The sequence below is a fragment of the Salmo trutta genome, unplaced genomic scaffold, assembly GCF_901001165.1.
Source record: "Salmo trutta unplaced genomic scaffold, fSalTru1.1, whole genome shotgun sequence".
In the NCBI taxonomy this organism is placed as follows: Eukaryota; Metazoa; Chordata; class Actinopteri; order Salmoniformes; family Salmonidae; genus Salmo; species Salmo trutta.
In genome coordinates this window covers 226,524-245,947 of record NW_021822395.1, presented here as the reverse complement: position 1 = coordinate 245,947, position 19,424 = coordinate 226,524, and the positions used below count along the sequence as shown (strand labels likewise).

General features: G+C 42.3%; 1 protein-coding gene across 1 annotated transcript in view; it reads left to right on the top strand.

Moving 5' to 3' along the window:
* The first annotated feature begins 458 nt into the window (after positions 1–458).
* Positions 459–19,424, top strand: part of LOC115182116 (receptor-type tyrosine-protein phosphatase-like N) — a 43,316-nt gene continuing 24,350 nt past the window's right edge. Inside the window, exons 1-6 of the mRNA XM_029743773.1 lie at positions 459–779; positions 9,897–9,947; positions 13,140–13,250; positions 13,609–13,714; positions 15,203–15,386; positions 17,187–17,541. Coding sequence (XP_029599633.1) covers positions 704–779; positions 9,897–9,947; positions 13,140–13,250; positions 13,609–13,714; positions 15,203–15,386; positions 17,187–17,541 — 883 coding nt within the window. The 5' untranslated portion in view covers positions 459–703. The remainder of the gene's footprint in view (positions 780–9,896; positions 9,948–13,139; positions 13,251–13,608; positions 13,715–15,202; positions 15,387–17,186; positions 17,542–19,424) is intronic.

The window sequence follows — 19,424 nt, the reverse complement described above, 5'->3', positions numbered from 1 at the left end:
CAGTTCTCTGGCAACAGCTCTGTTGGACATTACTGCAGTTAGCATGCCAATTACACGCTCCCTCAACTTGAGACATCTGTGACATTGTGTTGTGTGACAAAACTGCACATTTTTAGAGTGGCCTTTTATTGTCCCCAGCACAGGGTGCACCTGTGTAATGATCATGCTTCTTAATCCATCCACCTGACAGGTGTGGTATATCATCTTGGCAAATGAGAAATTATCACTAACAGGGATGTAAACAAATTTGTGCACAATTTGAGAGAAATAAGCTTTTTGTGAGTTTGGAACATTTCTGGGATATTTTATTTCAGCAGATGAAACATGGGACAAACACTTTACATGTTGCATTTATATTTTTTATTCAGTATAATTAGAGGAACTGAGGAATACATGGTAAGAATTACTTGAACTTTGTTCATTTTGCCCAATGGGCTATGACGCAATGGTGGATCTCCCAAAGGTGAACCGGCCATGCAGAAAGACTTCCGCTCCTGATCCGAAGCAGCGCGCATCCCGGGATTTACACATTTCTCGCAACACTTGCTGTCGCACTCACAGTTGGTGCACTTCTGCTGCCGAAAATCCACGTCCTTTGGAGTCGGAGTGGATGTGCGGCATTAGAAAGTCTCTTCGATAGTTGACACGGATCATGAGGGTTTAAAACGCACCGCTGAACAGCTCTGTCTGTCTTGGGGAAACCATGGGATCTCAGCGGCTATGGAGCGTGTTATGTGTGATGACGGTGTGCTATCAGACGGGGATGTCAAGCAGATACGGTAAGGGAGAAAATGAACTGAGTCACTCACAGAGGCAGGTAACAGGTCTACATACACAGCCATTTAGAAATCTCAGCCAAAGCAATAGCATATAGTGAATAAATCAATGCAATATATTGACGGGGTCCATGAGCCATATTCTGCTACTTCAAACTGGATTTGCCAGAATAACAACTAAGAATATAGCCACATATGCTCAATTATTTTAGTATCATTCACCATACTGTTTTGCTTTTCTGTGCATTGTAGCAGGCAATATTAGTATAGTGTTGTAAACAACGTGCATGTACTTATACACAACACATGTTAAGAAATGGAGAGATTCAGATGTGATTCAACATTTCTGGATGTCAGTTATGTTTGTTTAGGCTACTGGAGGCTATTTATGTAGGCTAAATATGAAATTGCGTCACAACACACTTGGTTTGAATAGTGACTTGGGGCTGTAGACTTCTGCTTGGATTGAATGATGGGTTTGCGAAAACAGCGTCAGATAGGCATGATTCATCATAGCTCTTCTCCGCAATAATAGTGGATGAAGGACCAGTAATAGCCTGCTGTGCCCCACGCCTTGGCTCGGCGCGCTCAATAAAAACAACACTGCGAGGGAGAGCGCTTCTTCACGTCATTCAAAAGTCAGAAGATTAGGGTTATGTTTTTGTGTCGGCTACGCGTCTGTTGTTTTTGATTTTTGTAGATGACGATATCATTTTGATTTGTGTAAAATGACCTGCGCTAAGTTTAAACAACCATGTGAGCACAATGTAGCAGGTAGCCTAGTGGTTAGAGCGTTGGGCCAGTAACCGAAAGGCTGCTGGATCGAATCCTCGAGCTGACAAGGCCGTCATTGTAAATAAGATTTTGTTCTTAACTGACTTGCCTAGTTAAATAAAGGATAAAAAAATGTAATGAAATTGAATGACAACAACCACTGTCATTATAGGTTTACAAAGGCCCGTTCTGTAATACTGCGATTACAACCACCCACTGACCTCGCGCCCTCCAGGCTGGTTAGACCTCGCGCCCTCCAGGCTGGTTAGACCTCGCGCCCTCCCTCCAGGCTTGTTAGAAGTTAAATTACTAAAGTTGGATCATGTTCTAATGTAACCAGCCTACTGATGGCAGTTTGTCAAGCTGCAGCCAATCCTACCACCTCGAACTTTACATCAGTAGTGCACTGTCCATGGTGCTGAAATGAGCGCGCAGGCGCAATGGCATGTGCGTTGGTTATAGCCAGTCTTTTTAGAACCATGGACAGACGGCAAACAGACTGATGGTTCGCTTGGTTTCGGTGTCGATGGCCGCTTGATATTTCGGTGCTGTAGGGCAGGCTAAACCTGTGCTGTGGAGGCAGACAGGCAGGCACACACACTGCCTGTCCACTGACCTTAACTCCGTTCTGGTGAGACGTCGACCTGACTACTGTTAGTTCATCACACTAGGGGAAAAGGTATTGCTTTGCCTCCTTCATTTCCAGCTGTGTCAATCTAAGGAGAATTATACCATATCTAACTGGCTATGACTGCCTTCCTTTTGACATGCCGGTTTGTGGAGTTAGCAGAAGTGAAACAGTAGGCCTAGGCCTAACATTGTGCAGGTAACTAATAAATCAATAGTAGCGTACTACTGTGTGTTCTATACCCCCCTCCCCCCATCGGTGTGACTCACCACGAGGACTGTCGTCAGAACCTGAAGGATCCTTCATTCATATGGCTTCACCCCATGTGAATAAACAGGAATGAGTGAGAACTGCATACATTCTAATGTATTTGGAGATTTTGTTGGATGACCAGACCAATTTACTGAGCATGTTTAAGGCACAATACTAACAAAGCTGAAGAGGCATATACACGTGTATGTATCAAGTATAACTCACCTATTCTGATGGTTATGAATCACATAACGATAGTCTTTAAATCCAGTGGTACTGATGGTTATGAATTACATAACGATAGTCTTTAAATCCGGTGGTACTGATGGTTATGAATCACAATATGATAGTCTTTAAATCCGGTGGTACTGATGGTTATGAATCACATAACGATAGTCTTTAAATCCGGTGGTACTGATGGTTATGAATCACAATATGATAGTCTTTAAATCCGGTGGTACTGATGGTTATGAATTACATAACGATAGTCTTTAAATCCGGTGGTACTGATGGTTATGAATTACATAACGATAGTCTTTAAATCCGGTGGTACTGATGGTTATGAATCACATAACGATAGTCTTTAAATCCAGTGGTACTGATGGTTATGAATCACATAACGATAGTCTTTAAATCCAGTGGTACTGATGGTTATGAATCACATAACGATAGTCTTTAAATCCGGTGGTACTGATGGTTATGAATCACAATATGATAGTCTTTAAATCCGGTGGTACTGATGGTTATGAATTACATAACGATAGTCTTTAAATCCGGTGGTACTGATGGTTATGAATCACATAACGATAGTCTTTAAATCCGGTGGTACTGATGGTTATGAATCACAATATGATAGTCTTTAAATCCGGTGGTACTGATGGTTATGAATTACATAACGATAGTCTTTAAATCCGGTGGTACTGATGGTTATGAATTACATAACGATAGTCTTTAAATCCGGTGGTACTGATGTTTATGAATCACATAACGATAGTCTTTAAATCCAGTGGTACTGATGGTTATGAATCACATAACGATAGTCTTTAAATCCAGTGGTACTGATGGTTATGAATCACATAACGATAGTCTTTAAATCCGGTGGTACTGATGGTTATGAATCACAATATGATAGTCTTTAAATCCGGTGGTACTGATGGTTATGAATTACATAACGATAGTCTTTAAATCCGGTGGTACTGATGGTTATGAATCACATAACGATAGTCTTTAAATCCGGTGGTACTGATGGTTATGAATCACAATATGATAGTCTTTAAATCCGGTGGTACTGATGGTTATGAATCACATAACGATAGTCTTTAAATCCGGTGGTACTGATGGTTATGAATCACAATATGATAGTCTTTAAATCCAGTGGTACTGATTGTTATGAATCGCATAACGATAGTCTTTAAATCCGGTGGTACTGATGGTTATGAATCACAATATGATAGTCTTTAAATCCGGTGGTACTGATGGTTATGAATCACATAACGATAGTCTTTAAATCCGGTGGTACTGATGGTTATGAATCACAATATGATAGTCTTTAAATCCGGTGGTACTGATGGTTATGAATCACAATATGATAGTCTTTAAATCCAGTGGTACTGATGGTTATGAATCACAATATGATAGTCTTTAAATCCGGTGGTACTGATGGTTATGAATATGATACTTTTTAGATCTGGTGGGGTGTTACATTTCTCAGGTTGTCAGACAGTGAGAGGTGAGACACAGGGAAATGGTGTGTGATTTCAGCCCATAGCATCACCTGTCATGGCCATCTGTCTATATACACCTCAGAGGACAAAAACAAGTCTGTTATCTGAAGATTAAAGGGGCCATCTGCAGTTGAAACAATAACAAAGAGGCCTCCCCGCCACCGTTTTGATAAAAAGTTGAGGGATGGGGTGGCTGGAGAAATGTAACCACTCTGAAATTCTGCCCATCAATTAAATACAGATGATAGTTGTAACCATGTTTTGAGGCTATACAGTGTTTGTTTACATTCACATTGGAGTAAATCAAGCTTATCGTGTTGGATTCTGATGGGGTACAACATATTCATGAAGCATTTCTAAGTTATATTGTTCAAGAATCAATGGGTACATATCATTAATGTATGAGTCCAAGAATGGATGTAGCAACTGTAGATTACCCCTTTAAATCTGTAAAATATAAATCTGCATCCCAAATGGCACCCTATTCCCTATATAGTGCACTACTTTAGACCAGGGCCCTATTCCCTATATAGTGCACTACTTTTGACCAGGGCCCATAGGGAACAGGGTACCATTTGATATTCAGACTCTTATCTGAAGCTATAAAAGAGAACTCAAATGGACTCAAAGCCTCACCAGACTCACCATTATTCAACTCAACATGCCGTGTCTGTCCTCACTCTATCCCTGTACTTATAGCCCATTATTTTATTCTCATTTCAGATATGATTGTAGTTGCAGTAACACTTTAAAAATAGCCCTTGTGTTGTAGAGTGCTCCCCCACTTCCTCTGTCCAGGCCCTGACTTCCAGGTCTGTACCTATCTTAATTTGATCACTCTGTTGTCGCAGAGATATCCTGCAAATTGTAGTGTATTCAAGGTTTTAAAAGGCTTCTAAAGTTGGTAATTTCCACCTGATTTGCACCAGCGGAAAATGTATCAAACCCTACAAAAATGTCCATTAATTATAATCCACATAATAATTCAAATTTCCTGTTGCTTGAGGATTATTTTCCTGCTGTGAGAAGCAGGGTCAAATTAAGGTAGCGCATCTGTAGGCTGAGAGAGAGTTTGATGGGGGGAGAGAGTTTGATGGGGGGAGAGAGAGAGTTTGAGGGGGAGAGAGAGAGAGAGTGAGGGGGAGAGAGTTTGAGGGAGAGAGTGAGGGGAAGAGAGAGAGATTGAGGGGGAGAGAGAGAGAGTTTGAGGGGGAGAGAAAGAGAGAGCGAGAGAGTTTGAAGGGGAGAGTGAGGGGGAGTGAGAGTGAGGGAGAGAGAGAGCGTTTGAGAGGCAGAGAGAGAGAGTTTGAGGGGGAGGGGGAGAGAAAGAGAGGCAGAGAGAGTTTGAAGGGGAGAGAGAGTTTGAGGGGGGAGAGAGTGAGTTTGAGGGGGAGACAGAGAGAGAGAGAATTTGAAGAGGAGAGAGAGAGAGAGTTTGAAAGGGGGAGAGAGAGAGAGCGTTTGAAGGGGGGAGAGAGAGAGTGAGTTTGAGAGAGGGAGGGAGAGAGAGAGAGAGAGAGTGAGTTTGAGAGAGAGAGAGAGAGAGAGAGTGAGTTTGAGGGGGAGAGAGAGAGAGAGAGTTTGAGAGGGAGATTATGGGAAGGGAGATGGAGGAAAACAAACTCAGATCACCGTGGAGAAAGAACAAGAAACACCCAGTCATGTGACTGAGTTTAACTCTGGGATTGAATTCATAAAAGTGTGTGTGGGGTGGAAACATCCAAGGTGATAATTATGTCCAGGCTGTATACAGCACAATGCAGCAAATGTTGCTATGATACAGCCCTGTGCTAATTATTGACTGCTGTAATAGCTTTTATTGACTGTTGTGGGATACACATAATCAGCCTTCAGCACATGCCTCTTCCCCAGAGATAACCTAGACTCCTGCTAAACTTGTGTTGTGTGTTACATCTCTCCCTCATATTTCTGAACAGCTGAAATAACAACAAAACAGCCCAGAGAATTACGCCACGCAGTTTGATCAAGACTGTTGCTATGATACTTCCAACCCAGTTCACTTCACGTTATTGTCTAATTTCACATCTTGAGTTCCTTGAGGTAGAACACAATGGACATTGCCATAGATGACATCACAAGGTCACACCAACAGAATGCAAAACACGTGATACAACACAGTGCTGTACAACAGTCAAGAATAAGTCTAGAATACAGGGCCAAAGTATATTATCTTAGATGCAGGATACAGCTATACTCATTACTAGAACAAGAGATGTACTATGATGTAGCCCCCTGGGATTGATAGTCTGTATTTTTGTATGCGGTTGATTGATTGACATGCTCTTGGGGCTCGGGGGCAGTGCACTAGTGGTTTGTCCAGTCTGTGATGGACTCTAGCTTGGCAACAATCTCCCCTGCTACTGCTGCAGACAGACGAGAGAGGGATGGACAGAGGAAGAGAGAGAGGCGTGTGAAGAAAGGGAGGGATAGAGTGTGTATTAGTCATCATATGGCAGATATATCCAGACATGGATTCAAATAGTATCTGACTTCTTTCAAATACTTTGAGCCTTTGATTGAGCCTGCCTGAAGTGCCAGATGGACGAGGCTTGGACCGTTGGAACTATTCCATTGGTTCCGTTGCTCGGCGCCAGGCAAACTCAATCAAATGCAGCTAAAGTATTTGAAAGACAACTAATACTATTTCTGGTGCACGGACAGACATGCTCTGTTTTCTCCTCTATGTTTCATCTTGTCTTGTCTGTGATCTTGTCTTTGTGTCTGGGGAATCGTATTGTTTTTCCCACAGAGAGACAGCCCTCTAGGCCAGTCTGTCCCCAGTTTCTGTTTTTGTAATACAGTACACACATAATCATGAATGCAAACTCACTCACTCACACATACACACACTCACACACACAGTGTGTACAGCCGTGTTGTGTCACATCTGGCCGTGTTTCCTCCCCGAGCAGATTGGAGCTCTGTAAAGGTCACCCATTACCTCCTTCATATACACACACACACACACACACACACACACACACACACACACACACACACACACACACACACACCCCTGCTCTCTCTCTCAATTCAAAGGGCTTTATTGGCATGGGAAACATATGTTTACATTGCCAAAGCAAGTTAAATAAAAAATGAACAGTAAACATTACACTCACAAAAGTTCCATAGGAATAGAGACATTTCAAATGTCATATTATGTCTATATACAGTTTAGCAATGATGTGCAAATAGTTTAAGTACACAAGGGAAAATAAATAAACATAAATATGGGTTGTATTTACAATGGTGTTTGTTCTTCACTGGTTTCCCTTTTCTTGTGGCAACAGGTCACAAATATTGCTTCTGTGATGTCACACTGTGGTATTTCACCCAGTAGATATGGGAGTTTATCAAAATGTGGATTTGTTTTCAAATTCTTTATGGGTCTGAGGGATATACAGTGCATTCGGAAAGTCTTCAGACCCCTAGACTTTTTCCACATTTTGTTACGTTACAGCCTTATTCTAAAATAGATTTTTTTCAAATTCCCCTCTCATCAATCTATACACAATACCCCATAATGATAAAGCAAAAACAGTTTTTTAGAATTTTTTGCAAATGTATTAAAAATAAACAACTAAAATATCCCATTTACATAAGTATTCAGACCCTTTACTCAGTACTTTGTTGAAGCACCTTTGGCAGCGATTACAGCCTTGAGTCTTCTTCGGTATGACGCTACAAGCTTGGCACATCTGTATTTGGAGAGTTTCTCCTATTCTTCTCTGCAGATCCTCTCAAGCTCTGTCAGGTTGGATGGGGAGCATCGCTACACAGCTATTTTCAGGTCTCTCCAGAGATGTTAGATCGGGTTCAAGTCTGGGTTCTGGCTGGACCAATCAAGGACATTTAGAGATTTGTCCCGAAGCCACTCCTGCGTTACCTTGGCTGTGTGCTTAGGGTCGTTGTCCCGTTGGAAGATGGACCTCCACCCCAGTCTGAGGTCCTGAGCGCTCTGGGGCAAGTTTTCATTAAGGATCTCTCTGTACTTTGCTCCGTTTATCTTTCCTTCGATCCTAACTAGTCTCCCAGTCCCTGCCATTGAAAAACATCCCCACAGCATGATGCTGCCAACACAATGCATCACTGTAGGGATGTTGCCAGGTTTCCTCCAGACGTGACACTTGGCCTTCAGGCAAAGGAGTTCAATCTTGGTTTCATCAGACCAGAGAATCTGGTTTCTCATGGTCTGAGAGTCCTTTAGGTGCCTTTTGGCAAACTCCAAGCGGACTGTTATGTGCCTTTTACTGAAGAGTGGGTTCCTTCTGGCCACTCTACCATAAATGCCTGATTGGTGGAGTGCTACAGAGATGGTTGTCCTTCTGGAAGGTTCTCTCATCTCCACAGAGGAACTCTGCAGCTGTATCAGAGTGACCATCGGGTTCTTAGTCACCTTCCTGACCAAGCCTCTTCTCCCCCAATTGCTCAGTTTTACCGGGCGGCCAGCTCTAAGAAGAGTCTTGGTGGTTCCAAACTTCTTCCATTTAAGAAAGATGGAGGACACTGTGTTCTTGGGGACCTCCAATGCTGCAGAAATAGTTTGGTACCCTTCCCCAGATCTGTGCCTCGACACAAACCAGTCTCGGAGCTCTACGGACAATTCCTTCCACCTCATGGCTTGGTTTTTGCTCTGACATGTACTATCAACTGTGGGACCTTATATAGACAGGTGTGTGCCTTTCCAAATCATGTCCAATCAATTGAATTTATCACAGGTGGATTCCAATTAAAGTTGTAGAAACATCTCAAGGATGATCAATGGAACATAGCAAAGGGTCTGAATACTTATTTAAATAAGGTATTTATGTTTTTTATCTTTAATACATTTGCAAAAATGTCTAAAAAAACTATTTTTGCTGTGTCATTATGGGGTATTGTGTGTAGATTGATGAGGAAAATGTTTTATTTAATCCAATTTAGAATAAGGCTGTAATGGAACAAAATGTGGAAAAAGTCAAAGGGTCAATACTTTCCGAAAGCACTGTGTGTGTCTCTACTATGGTCATACATTTGGCAGGAGGTTAGGAAGTGCAGCGCAGTTTCCACCTCATTTTGTGGGCAGTGTGCACATAGTCTGTCTTCTCTTGAGTGCCAGGTCTGCCTACGGCGACCTTTCTCAATAGTCAGTCTCAGTGGTCAGGTATTCTGCCACTGTGTATTCTCTGTTAGGGCCAAATAGCATTCTAGTTTGCTCCGTTTTTTTGTTAATTCTTTCCTATGTGTCAAGTAATTATCTTTTTGTTTTCTCATGATTTGGTTGGATCTAATTGTGTTGCTGTCCTGGGGCTCTGTGGGGTGTGTTTGTGTTTGTGAACAGAGCCCCAGGACCAGCTTGCTTAGGGGACTCTTCTCCAGGTTCATTCATCTGTAGGTGATGGATTTGTTATGGAAGGTTTGGGAATCGCTTCTTTTTAGGTGGTTGTAGAATTTAACGGCTCTTAAATTCTCTATCTCTCTTTTTCTCTCTTTTTCTCTTTTTCCATCTCTCTCTCTCTCATTTCCCTCCTCCAGTTTAATTCAAGGGTACATTATTGTCATGACGTATTGTCAATTGCCAGAAAATCTGAAATAATAGAAAATCTCTCTCTCCCTTCCTCCTCTCGCTCTCTTCCTCCCTCTCTATCTCTCTCTGTTCTTCCCCTCCCTCTTTCTGTCTTTCTTTCTCTCTCTCTTTTCCTCTCTCTCTCTTTCTCCTCCCCCTCTCCATGTGCTTCTCAGGCTGTCTGTTTGAGAAGAAGCTCTGCCCCAGAGACCAGCCCTGCTCAGATGGTCAGTATGACATGATAACACTATCTCTCTATCTAACCCATCTTCTTCACGTCGTCTCACTATACAATCATCTCACTGTCACCAGACACTCCAGGGGGTGTTGGCAGTTCTTTAATAAGACAGGGGTGTCAAATTCTTAGTCCTCGTGTGCCAAAGTCTCTTCCTGTTTCCATTTCAACTGTAACTGATTGGCTGGAGGCTACACAAATGTCCAATCAGTCTGTGGTCTAGACCTGGGAAATCAGGTGTGTAGCCTCCAGCCAATCAGAAACAGTAATGTATCAATAAGTTGAAACGGAAACAGGAAGAGACTTTGACGCTTGACGAAGATTTTCTATTATATTGACAAGATGGTCGAGTGACCGCTCTAACAATGGAAATACATGTCCTCAAAGATGGAAGCCAGGCAGGCAGGAGGAGTTGAGATCAGGTATTTGTATTTATTATGGATCCCCATTAGCTGCTGCCAAAGCAGCAGCTACTCTTCCTGGGGTCCAGCAAAATTAAGGCAGTTTATACAATTTTAAAACATTAAAATACATTCACAGATTTCGCAACACACCGTGTGCCCTCAGGTCCCTACTTCACCACTACATATCTACAGTACTAAATTTGTGTGTGTGTGTGTGTGTGTGTGTGTGTGTGTGTGCCAATGTTTGTGTTGCTTCACAGTCCCCGCTGTTCCATAAGGTGTTTTTTAATCTGTTTTTTAAATGTAATTTTACTGCTTACGTCAGTTACTTGATGTGGAATAGAGTTCCATGTAGTCATGGCTCTATGTAGTACTGTGTGCCTTCCATAGTCTGTTCTGAACTTGGGGACTGTGAAGAGACCTCTGGTGGCATGTCTTGTGTGGTATGCATGTATGTCCGAGCTGTGTGCCAGTAGTTTAGACGGACAGCTTGGTGCATTCAACATGTTAATACCTCTCATAAATAAAAGTAGTGATGAAGTCAATCAAGAGAAGACTCCACTTTCAGCCAGGAGAGATTGACATGCATATTATTAATATTAGCTCTCTGTGTACATCCAAGGTCCAGCCGTGCTGCCCTGTTCTGAGCCAATTGCAATTTTACGAAGTCCTTTTTTGTGGCACCTGACCACACTACTGAACAGTAGTCTAGGTGTGACAAAACTAGGGCCTGTAGGACCTGCCTTGTTGATAGTGTTGTTAAGAAGGCAGAGCATCACTTTATTATAGACAGACTTTTCCCCATCTTAGCTACTACTGCATCAATATGTTTTGACCATAACAGTTTACAATCTAATGTTTCTCCAAGCAGTTTAGTCATCTCAACTTGCTCAATTTCCACATTATTTATTACAAGATTTAGTTGAGGTTTAGGGTTTAGTGAGGGTTTTGTTCCAAATACAATGCTTTTAATTTTTGAAATATTTAGGGCTAACTTATTCCTTGCCACCCACTCTGAAACTAACTGCAGCTCTTTGTTAAGTGTTGCAGTCATTTCATCGCTGTAGTAGCTGACGTGTATAGTGTTGAGTCGTCCGCATACATAGAAACTCTGGCTTTACTCAAAGTCAGTGGCATGTCGTTAGTAAAAATTGAAAAAAGCAAGGGGCCTAAACAGCTACCCTGGGGAATTCCTAATTCTAACTGTATTATATTTGATAGGCTTCCATTAAAGAACAACCTCTGTGTTCTGTTAGACAAGTAACTCTTTATCCACATTATAGCAGGGGGTGTAAAGCCATAACACAATAATGTCAAAAGCTGCACTGAAGTCTAACAAGACAGCCCCCACAATCATTTTATCATCAATTTCTCTCAACCAATCATCAGTCATTTGTGTAAGGTGGCACTATTCTAGCCAATCAGAGGACAGATACGCTTGTGAACAACAGGAAAAACTCCATATAAAGTTGCCAAAATGCTGCATACATCCACTTATGTCAGTTCATTCATAACAACCTAACCATTACGAAACCTCTATTCGATCGAATAAGCCTCACGTAGCAAATTAGCAATAAAAAAGTGTGTTGACCAAATTCCACACTCTCTCATTGATCTCCATACAAAAATTCCTCACTTCCTGGTTTTATTTTCTTGGACAGACTTTGGGTGGAGTAAACCCTCTCACTTCGCCTCTTCCTCTCTGCGTTGGAGGACTAGAGTTTGACACCCGGTATTAAAACAAACAGTCCGCTAATAGTAAAACCTACAGCACACATTGAACCCTGTATCTCTTTCCTTCCCCCCTCGTCCGTTATGTCTTCCCTCCTTCATTCACCCCCCTTGTCTCACCCTCCTTGTCTCACCCTCCTTGTCTCACCGCCTTGTCTCACCCCCCTTGTCTCATCCCCCTTGTTTCACCCCCCTTGTCTCTTGACTCTGTTGTTTAATCTGTAATCAGTCACATCCTGTCTTGGAAATGGTATTTGCTCCCCAGTTCCAGTGTGCATCCCAAATGGCACCCTATTCTATGGACCCTGGGCAGAAGTAGTGCACTATATAGGGAATAGGGTGTCATTTGGGACTTCATGCATATAATGACGTTAACCAGTTCAACTGTTGTGATGGGCAGGTGTTCTGCTGTCTACTGTCTCATAGGAAATACTACATTATTCATACTCAATTAACTCAATGGCAGTTGTCATGTGTTTCCTGATTTTTGTCTACAGAACTGCATGTGTGCAAATGCGTTTGCGAGTGTGTGTGAGCATGTGTGCCTTCATGTACGATGAGGCACACTCTGAGCATTGGTGTGTAAACATACGGCCTCTCTCCGTCAACCTGCTCTTAACCAATCACGTCTCTTTCCCACCATTTCCATGGCAACAGTGACATCACCCAGCTGACGGCAGTGTCTCTCCCCCATGTGTATGTTAGAGAGAGAGAATGGGTGAGAGAGAGAATAGAGCTGGGCGATGACTCATCGAGACCCACTCACACATCTACAAACACACAAACATCACCATAGTACATCACTATAATTGTGTGCGCGTGCATATGTGTGTTTGTGTGCATGCATGCGTGTGTGTGTTCTGCTGTGTTCTCTGTGCTCTGTAGATGTGTCTGCTGCCCCAACAGGAGAGTGTTCTGTTGGGTTCTGATGTGTTCTGCTGTGTTCTCTATATTCTGTAGATGGACTGTTTGGCCAGTGTCTGCTGCCCCAGCAGGAGAGGGTTCTGTTGGGTTCTGATGTGTTCTGATGTGTTCTCTGAACTCTGTAGATGGACTGTTTGGCCAGTGTCTGCTGCCCCAGCAGGAGAGGGTTCTGTATGAGGTGTCAGTGCCTGTGCTGCACAGACTACAGGAAGTGCTCAAGGAACTGATGATGCAAGGTAATTAAAGTCACGCACACATGTACACACACACACACACACACACACACACACACACACACACACACACACACACACACACACACACACACACACACACACACAGCCACATATAGACATATCCATACTCCATGCATACTCACTAACCCATTCCCACAAAGGTTGTTAGGTTCAGAGTGTGGTTGTAAAAGTCAACTGTTACCTTAGTGATGGTGGTAAAGATAATGAACAGATAATCAGGTCTCATCTGCTACCACGGCAACAGGGCTGAGGGCTCTATAAGGTCACACTCCTCAAGTTACCAGGTTATATCTATGACTACTGTGATTGACATCTGTATCGGCCTATGGCTGTGCAGGATTGTCCTGGCAGGATGACATCACCCAGTACGTCATTCGCAAGGAGCTGAGCCGTGTTTCACTGACCCGCCCCTCGTCTGGACGTCATGACAACCCCTCGTCTCAGTGAGTCTCCTGCTCTGTTGACTATAATTAAAAGCAGATCTATAATTACATCTGTTCCATTTATTGTCTGCAGATTTTCGCAGGAAGGTCTGTGACTCAATGGGGGAATTGTTTTGTAATAGCAGCCAGGAAAGGTTATGAGATTAGGAAGAGACCGTTAGAAAACCCCAGAAGCAAATCTTTGAGTTTAGAGAAGAGATGTTTAAAATCCAGTCCACGAGGGACAGGCCACAGCCTCTGCGTCTCTCTCTTCCACTGGTAGTTGATTGATTGGTTGGTTTTATTTGTCAGTTAAAAACGTATACACACAGTACATGTATATTTTTTAAACATGGTCGGGATAGCACAGTTCATTCAGATACTTATTTCCATTGTGGTCCCATTGATGAGTGACCTAACCAGACAGTAAGTCACTGTCACTGAGAGTCTGACATAGAGCACAAGTAGACTAAGTCAGACTCAAATGTTGTTAGAAAAAGTGGCCCTCAGAGGACTGGCATCAAATACTTCTGCATTAGAAGGGAGCCATCCTCAGAGGACTGGAGTCAAATACTCCTGCAGTAGAGGGAAGCCATCCTCAGAGGACTGGAATCAAATACTCCTGCAGTAGAGGGAAGCCATCCTCAGAGGACTGGAGTCAAATACTCCTGCAGTAGAGGGAAGCCATCCTCAGAGGACTGGAGTCAAATACTCCTGCAGTAGAGGGAAGCCATCCTCAGAGGACTGGAGTCAAATACTCCTGCAGTAGAGGGAAGCCATCCTCAGAGGACTGGAGTCAAATACTCCTGCAGTAGAGGGAAGCCATCCTCAGAGGACTGGAGTCAAATACTCCTGCAGTAGAGGGAAGCCATCCTCAGAGGATTGGAATCAAATACTCCTGCAGTAGAGGGAAGCCATCCTCAGAGGACGGAATCAAATACTCCTGCAGTAGAGGGAAGCCATCCTCAGAGGACTGGAATCAAATACTCCTGCAGTAGAGGGAAGCCATCCTCAGAGGACTGGAATCAAATACTCCTGCAGTAGAGGGAAGCCATCCTCAGAGGACTGGAATCAAATACTCCTGCAGTAGAGGGAAGCCATCCTCAGAGGACTGGAATCAAATACTCCTGCAGTAGAGGGAAGCCATCCTCAGAGGACTGGAATCAAATAATCCTGCAGTAGAGGGAAGCCATCCTCAGAGGACTGGAATCAAATACTCCTGCAGTAGAGGGAAGCCATCCTCAGAGGACTGGAGTCAAATACTCCTGCAGTAGAGGGAAGCCATCCCCAGAGAACTGGAGTCAAATACTCCTGCATTAGAGGGAAGCCATCCTCAGAGGACTGGAGTCAAATACTCCTGCATTAGAGGGAAGCCATTTTTAGACAGGTGCAGGATGACTTGGAAGTTGAGTTCTTGTGAGTGAGGGAAGCTACGTTCCCTATGAGGGTCTGCAAGTGCTAAGGGGTTGGCCTTATTCTGATATTGTCCATTCACACGGTATCTCTCAGGTCCTCAGAACCTGTGCAGAATGCCCATCTTTCCAAGATGCAGTATCCTCCCAGCTCCAGGACCAAGGCTCAAGGGGACGATCCCAACCCAGACCTGATGCAGAGTTACCTGGACTACATGATCGTGGATCCCTCAAAGGCCTCCCAGTCCCTCCACATGCAAACTCTGGACCCTTACCGCCAGGTGGGAATGGACACACACACACACACACACACACATCTACAGTGTATTTACATAACACTACTCATAGTTATATGGTATTTATCTATTGTATGTACATTCATACACACATAACTACTATTACCACATACAGTTCATGTGTGTAAGAATGTATACACAGTACATAGATACTATATAACTATGAGTAGTGTTATGTAAATACACTTCATCTGTACAGTAGATAGATACCATGTAACTATGAGTAGTATGATGTAAATACACTTAATTTCTACAGTAGATAGATACTATATAACTATGATATATAAATACACTGTAGATAGATACTATATAACTATGATATATAAATACACTGTAGATAGATACTATATAACTATGATATGTAAATACACTGTAGATAGATACTATATAAATATGAGTAGTATGGTGTAAATACACTGTAGATAGATACTATGATATATAAATTCACTGTAGATAGATACTATATAACTATGATATATAAATACACTGTAGATAGATACTATATAACTATGATATATAAATACACTGTAGATAGATACTATATAACTATGATATATAAATACACTGTAGATAGATACCATGTAACTATGATATATAAATACACTGTAGATAGATACTATATAACTATGATATATAAGTACACTGTAGATAGATACTATATATCTATGAGTAGTATGGTGTAAATACACTTAATTTCTACAGTAGATAGATACCATATAACTATGATATATCAATACACTGTAGATAGATACTATATAACTATGAGTAGTATGGTGTAAATACACTTAATCTCTACAGTAGATAGATACCATATAACTATGATATATAAATACACTGTAGATAGATACTATATAACTATGATATATAAATACACTGTAGATAGATACTATATAACTATGATATATAAGTACACTGTAGATAGATACTATATAACTATGAGTAGTATGGTGTAAATACACTGTAGATAGATACTATATAACTATGATATATAAATACACTGTAGATAGATACTATATAACTATGAGTAGTATGGTGTAAATACACTTAATCTCTACAGTAGATAGATACTATGATATAAATACACTGTAGATAAATACCATATAATACCCCACAAGATATGCCACGAGGTCTCTTCACAGTCCCCAAGTCCAGAACAGACTATGGGAGGTGTACAAAACTACATGGGGCGGCAGGTAGCCTAGTGGTTAGAGCGTTGGGCCAGTAACTGAAAGGTAAAAATCTGTCATTCTGCCCCTGAACAAGTTAGTTAACCCACTGTTCCCCAGTAGGCCGTCATTGTAAATAAGAATGTGTTCTTAACTGACTTGCCTAGTTAGATATAGGTTACATTTGAATTAAAAAATTAAAAAATGCATCGAGCCATGGAACTCTATTCCACATCAGGTAACTGATGCAAGCAGTAAAGTTAGATTTAAAAACCAGGTAAAAATACACCTTATGGAACAGTGGGGACTGTGAAGCAACACAAACATAGACACATACACACACACACACACATGATAACATAAGCGCTATACACACACACGTTGACATGGATTTAGTACTTTAGATATGTGGTAGTTGTGGAGTAGGGGCCTGAGGGCACACAGTGGGTTGTGAAATCTGTGAATGTATTGTAATGTTTTTAAAATTGTATAAACTGCCTTAATTTTGCTGGACCCCAGGAAGCTAATGGGGATCCATAATAAAGACAAATACAGTAGATTGTATCAATTCCTTTTCCCAGAGGGCATCTCTGTGTCTGTTTATGGGTTTATTAAGCAGCAGTATGGTTACCAGGACGACGAGGAGCGCTCTCTTAACTCTCTGGAGGGTGGTGGTTTCCCCCGCCCTTCTTCTCACGCCGGGGGTAAAGGGTCCCGCCCCCAGGACCGAGACCGCCAGGTGCTCCAGGACCTGGTCTCCCTGTACCTCTCCTCCCCCGCCCAGCCGACCTCCCGCCACCGTGGGGCAGCAGCACCGATCTCTACCTCTCCCTTGTACCAGGACCTGGACTTCCCTCTGGACTATGCAGAGAACTACGTTTCCCAGCAGGACGTGGAGGTCCGCAAGCAGCAGCAGCTGGATCAGACGCAGAGGAAAGCTCAGAAGGACTATGGATCGCTGGCTGGATTGGATGGTGAGTGTGTGGCAGTCAGTGTGTGTGTGTGGGGGGGGGGGGGGGGGGTTTGGGGTGTTGTGTGTGTCACAGGAGGTTGGTGGTACCTTAATTTGGGAGGACGGGCTCGTGGCAATGACTGGAGCGGAATCAGTGGAATGGTATCAAAGATACATCAAATGCATGGTTTCCATGGTTTCCATGTTTGATGCCATTCCATTCACTCTGTTCCAGCCATTATTATGAGCAGTTCTCCCCTCACCATCCTCCACTGGGTGGGTGGGTGGGTGGGTGGGTGTGCCACATGAAAATATATCACATTGGACCCCACCACCACCACAGGCCACACCAACCCTGCGCAATTGCTGTAACCACACACCTCCAGAACCCAATCGACCCATTCAAAGCTTTAAATAACTCTAGCTTTTCAGGCTTGCAACTCTCTTGTAGTCCAATATTTACTGACAGTGAGCTGTGAAAATATAACACTGTGCAGACATGCATGCAACATTCTGCATACAGTGGGATTCACTATTTGATGCAAGACTGATACCCTCTATAAGAAATGTGCTAAAGGCCATCTTTTACAGTCTAAATGTCATTTTATTTGGAAAATTCTTCAATGGAAAATTCTCTTAACATTAATGAATAACTTAAAATAAACATAACTTAAATATACATGAACCTTTTCAATGAAAATAAATTAACGTTATCATCTATAGAATAATATAACAAACAAAATAATCAAATCAGCAGCAGATTGTTGAACTAAGTATACATACCAACTAGGAAATAAGCAGCTGGAAAAGTACAAATGGAAAACAAAATGGAAATGAAAAGGCCTGATGGTGGCGCTAGAGGAAAGGTCAAGAGGTCACCAAATCAATAAGTTTCTTCCACTTGGAGTCTTGATTGTGCACAACGAATTTTATGGCAATCCAGCCATTACTTTGAGATATATCTTGTTCTCAGCCTGTGGGCATCATGTGTGTAGTTGTTATGGTTCGTTCCTTTCCTCCTTGTCAATCATCATTGGTTCATTGGTGAAATTAGCATTATGACAATATATTTAATTAAATCATTCAAAAACCTTTATTAATGCAATTGCAGACAGCACGCATGTTACTCCTGAGACCAAAACCCTGCGTCCACAGCTGTACAAACAGAGAGTTACAGTGTTTATCTAAAAGCTAGGCAATAAATGTCCCCAAAGTAGATTTTTTGTGAATGTCTGAGTAGTCTCTTATCTCCTCCACTCCCCTGCAGAGTTCTGTCTCAGTCACACATCTCTAAGAGGGGTCTTCTTTATAAGAGAGAGAAAGAAAGAGCAAACAACTGTGGACCAATTCTAAAACTATATAATGAATATATATATATTGTTAATCTGTAGTCTAGGACCCTATAAATGTAAGGGGGGGGGGGGGGTCTTATAACCCCTCCCATTCTATTAATATGACATAAGCATAATCAATTATTCTAAAACATCAAATATTTGTACAGCCCCAAATCATGACCGCTAGGTGAATCCTGACATAGTGATCCAATATCCATAGCCATGCCATTTAACAGTTATCACTGGCCCTTGTTCAGCCTTACTTACCAAGGGCCCAGCGCCGAGGCTTCTTGCTAGCAAAGTCACTGAACAAGTCCTTGAAGTACAGCTTTCTAGCTAACTGACTTTCAATGGACAGCATGGCAAGACTGCAAAGCCTGTCCAGGGACATAGTGGACCTCAAATAGTTTTTTATCCGTTTTAGCTTACTGAAAGCTCTCTCGCCACCATAAATATACGTAAAGCAATGCACACTTCTCCAAAATGCTTTGCAGCTGCATCTTACAGATTGCATTCAGGAGACCAAGAGGGGACAAGTTAGGGGGGAAAGTGGCAGCAGATACAGTGTTCA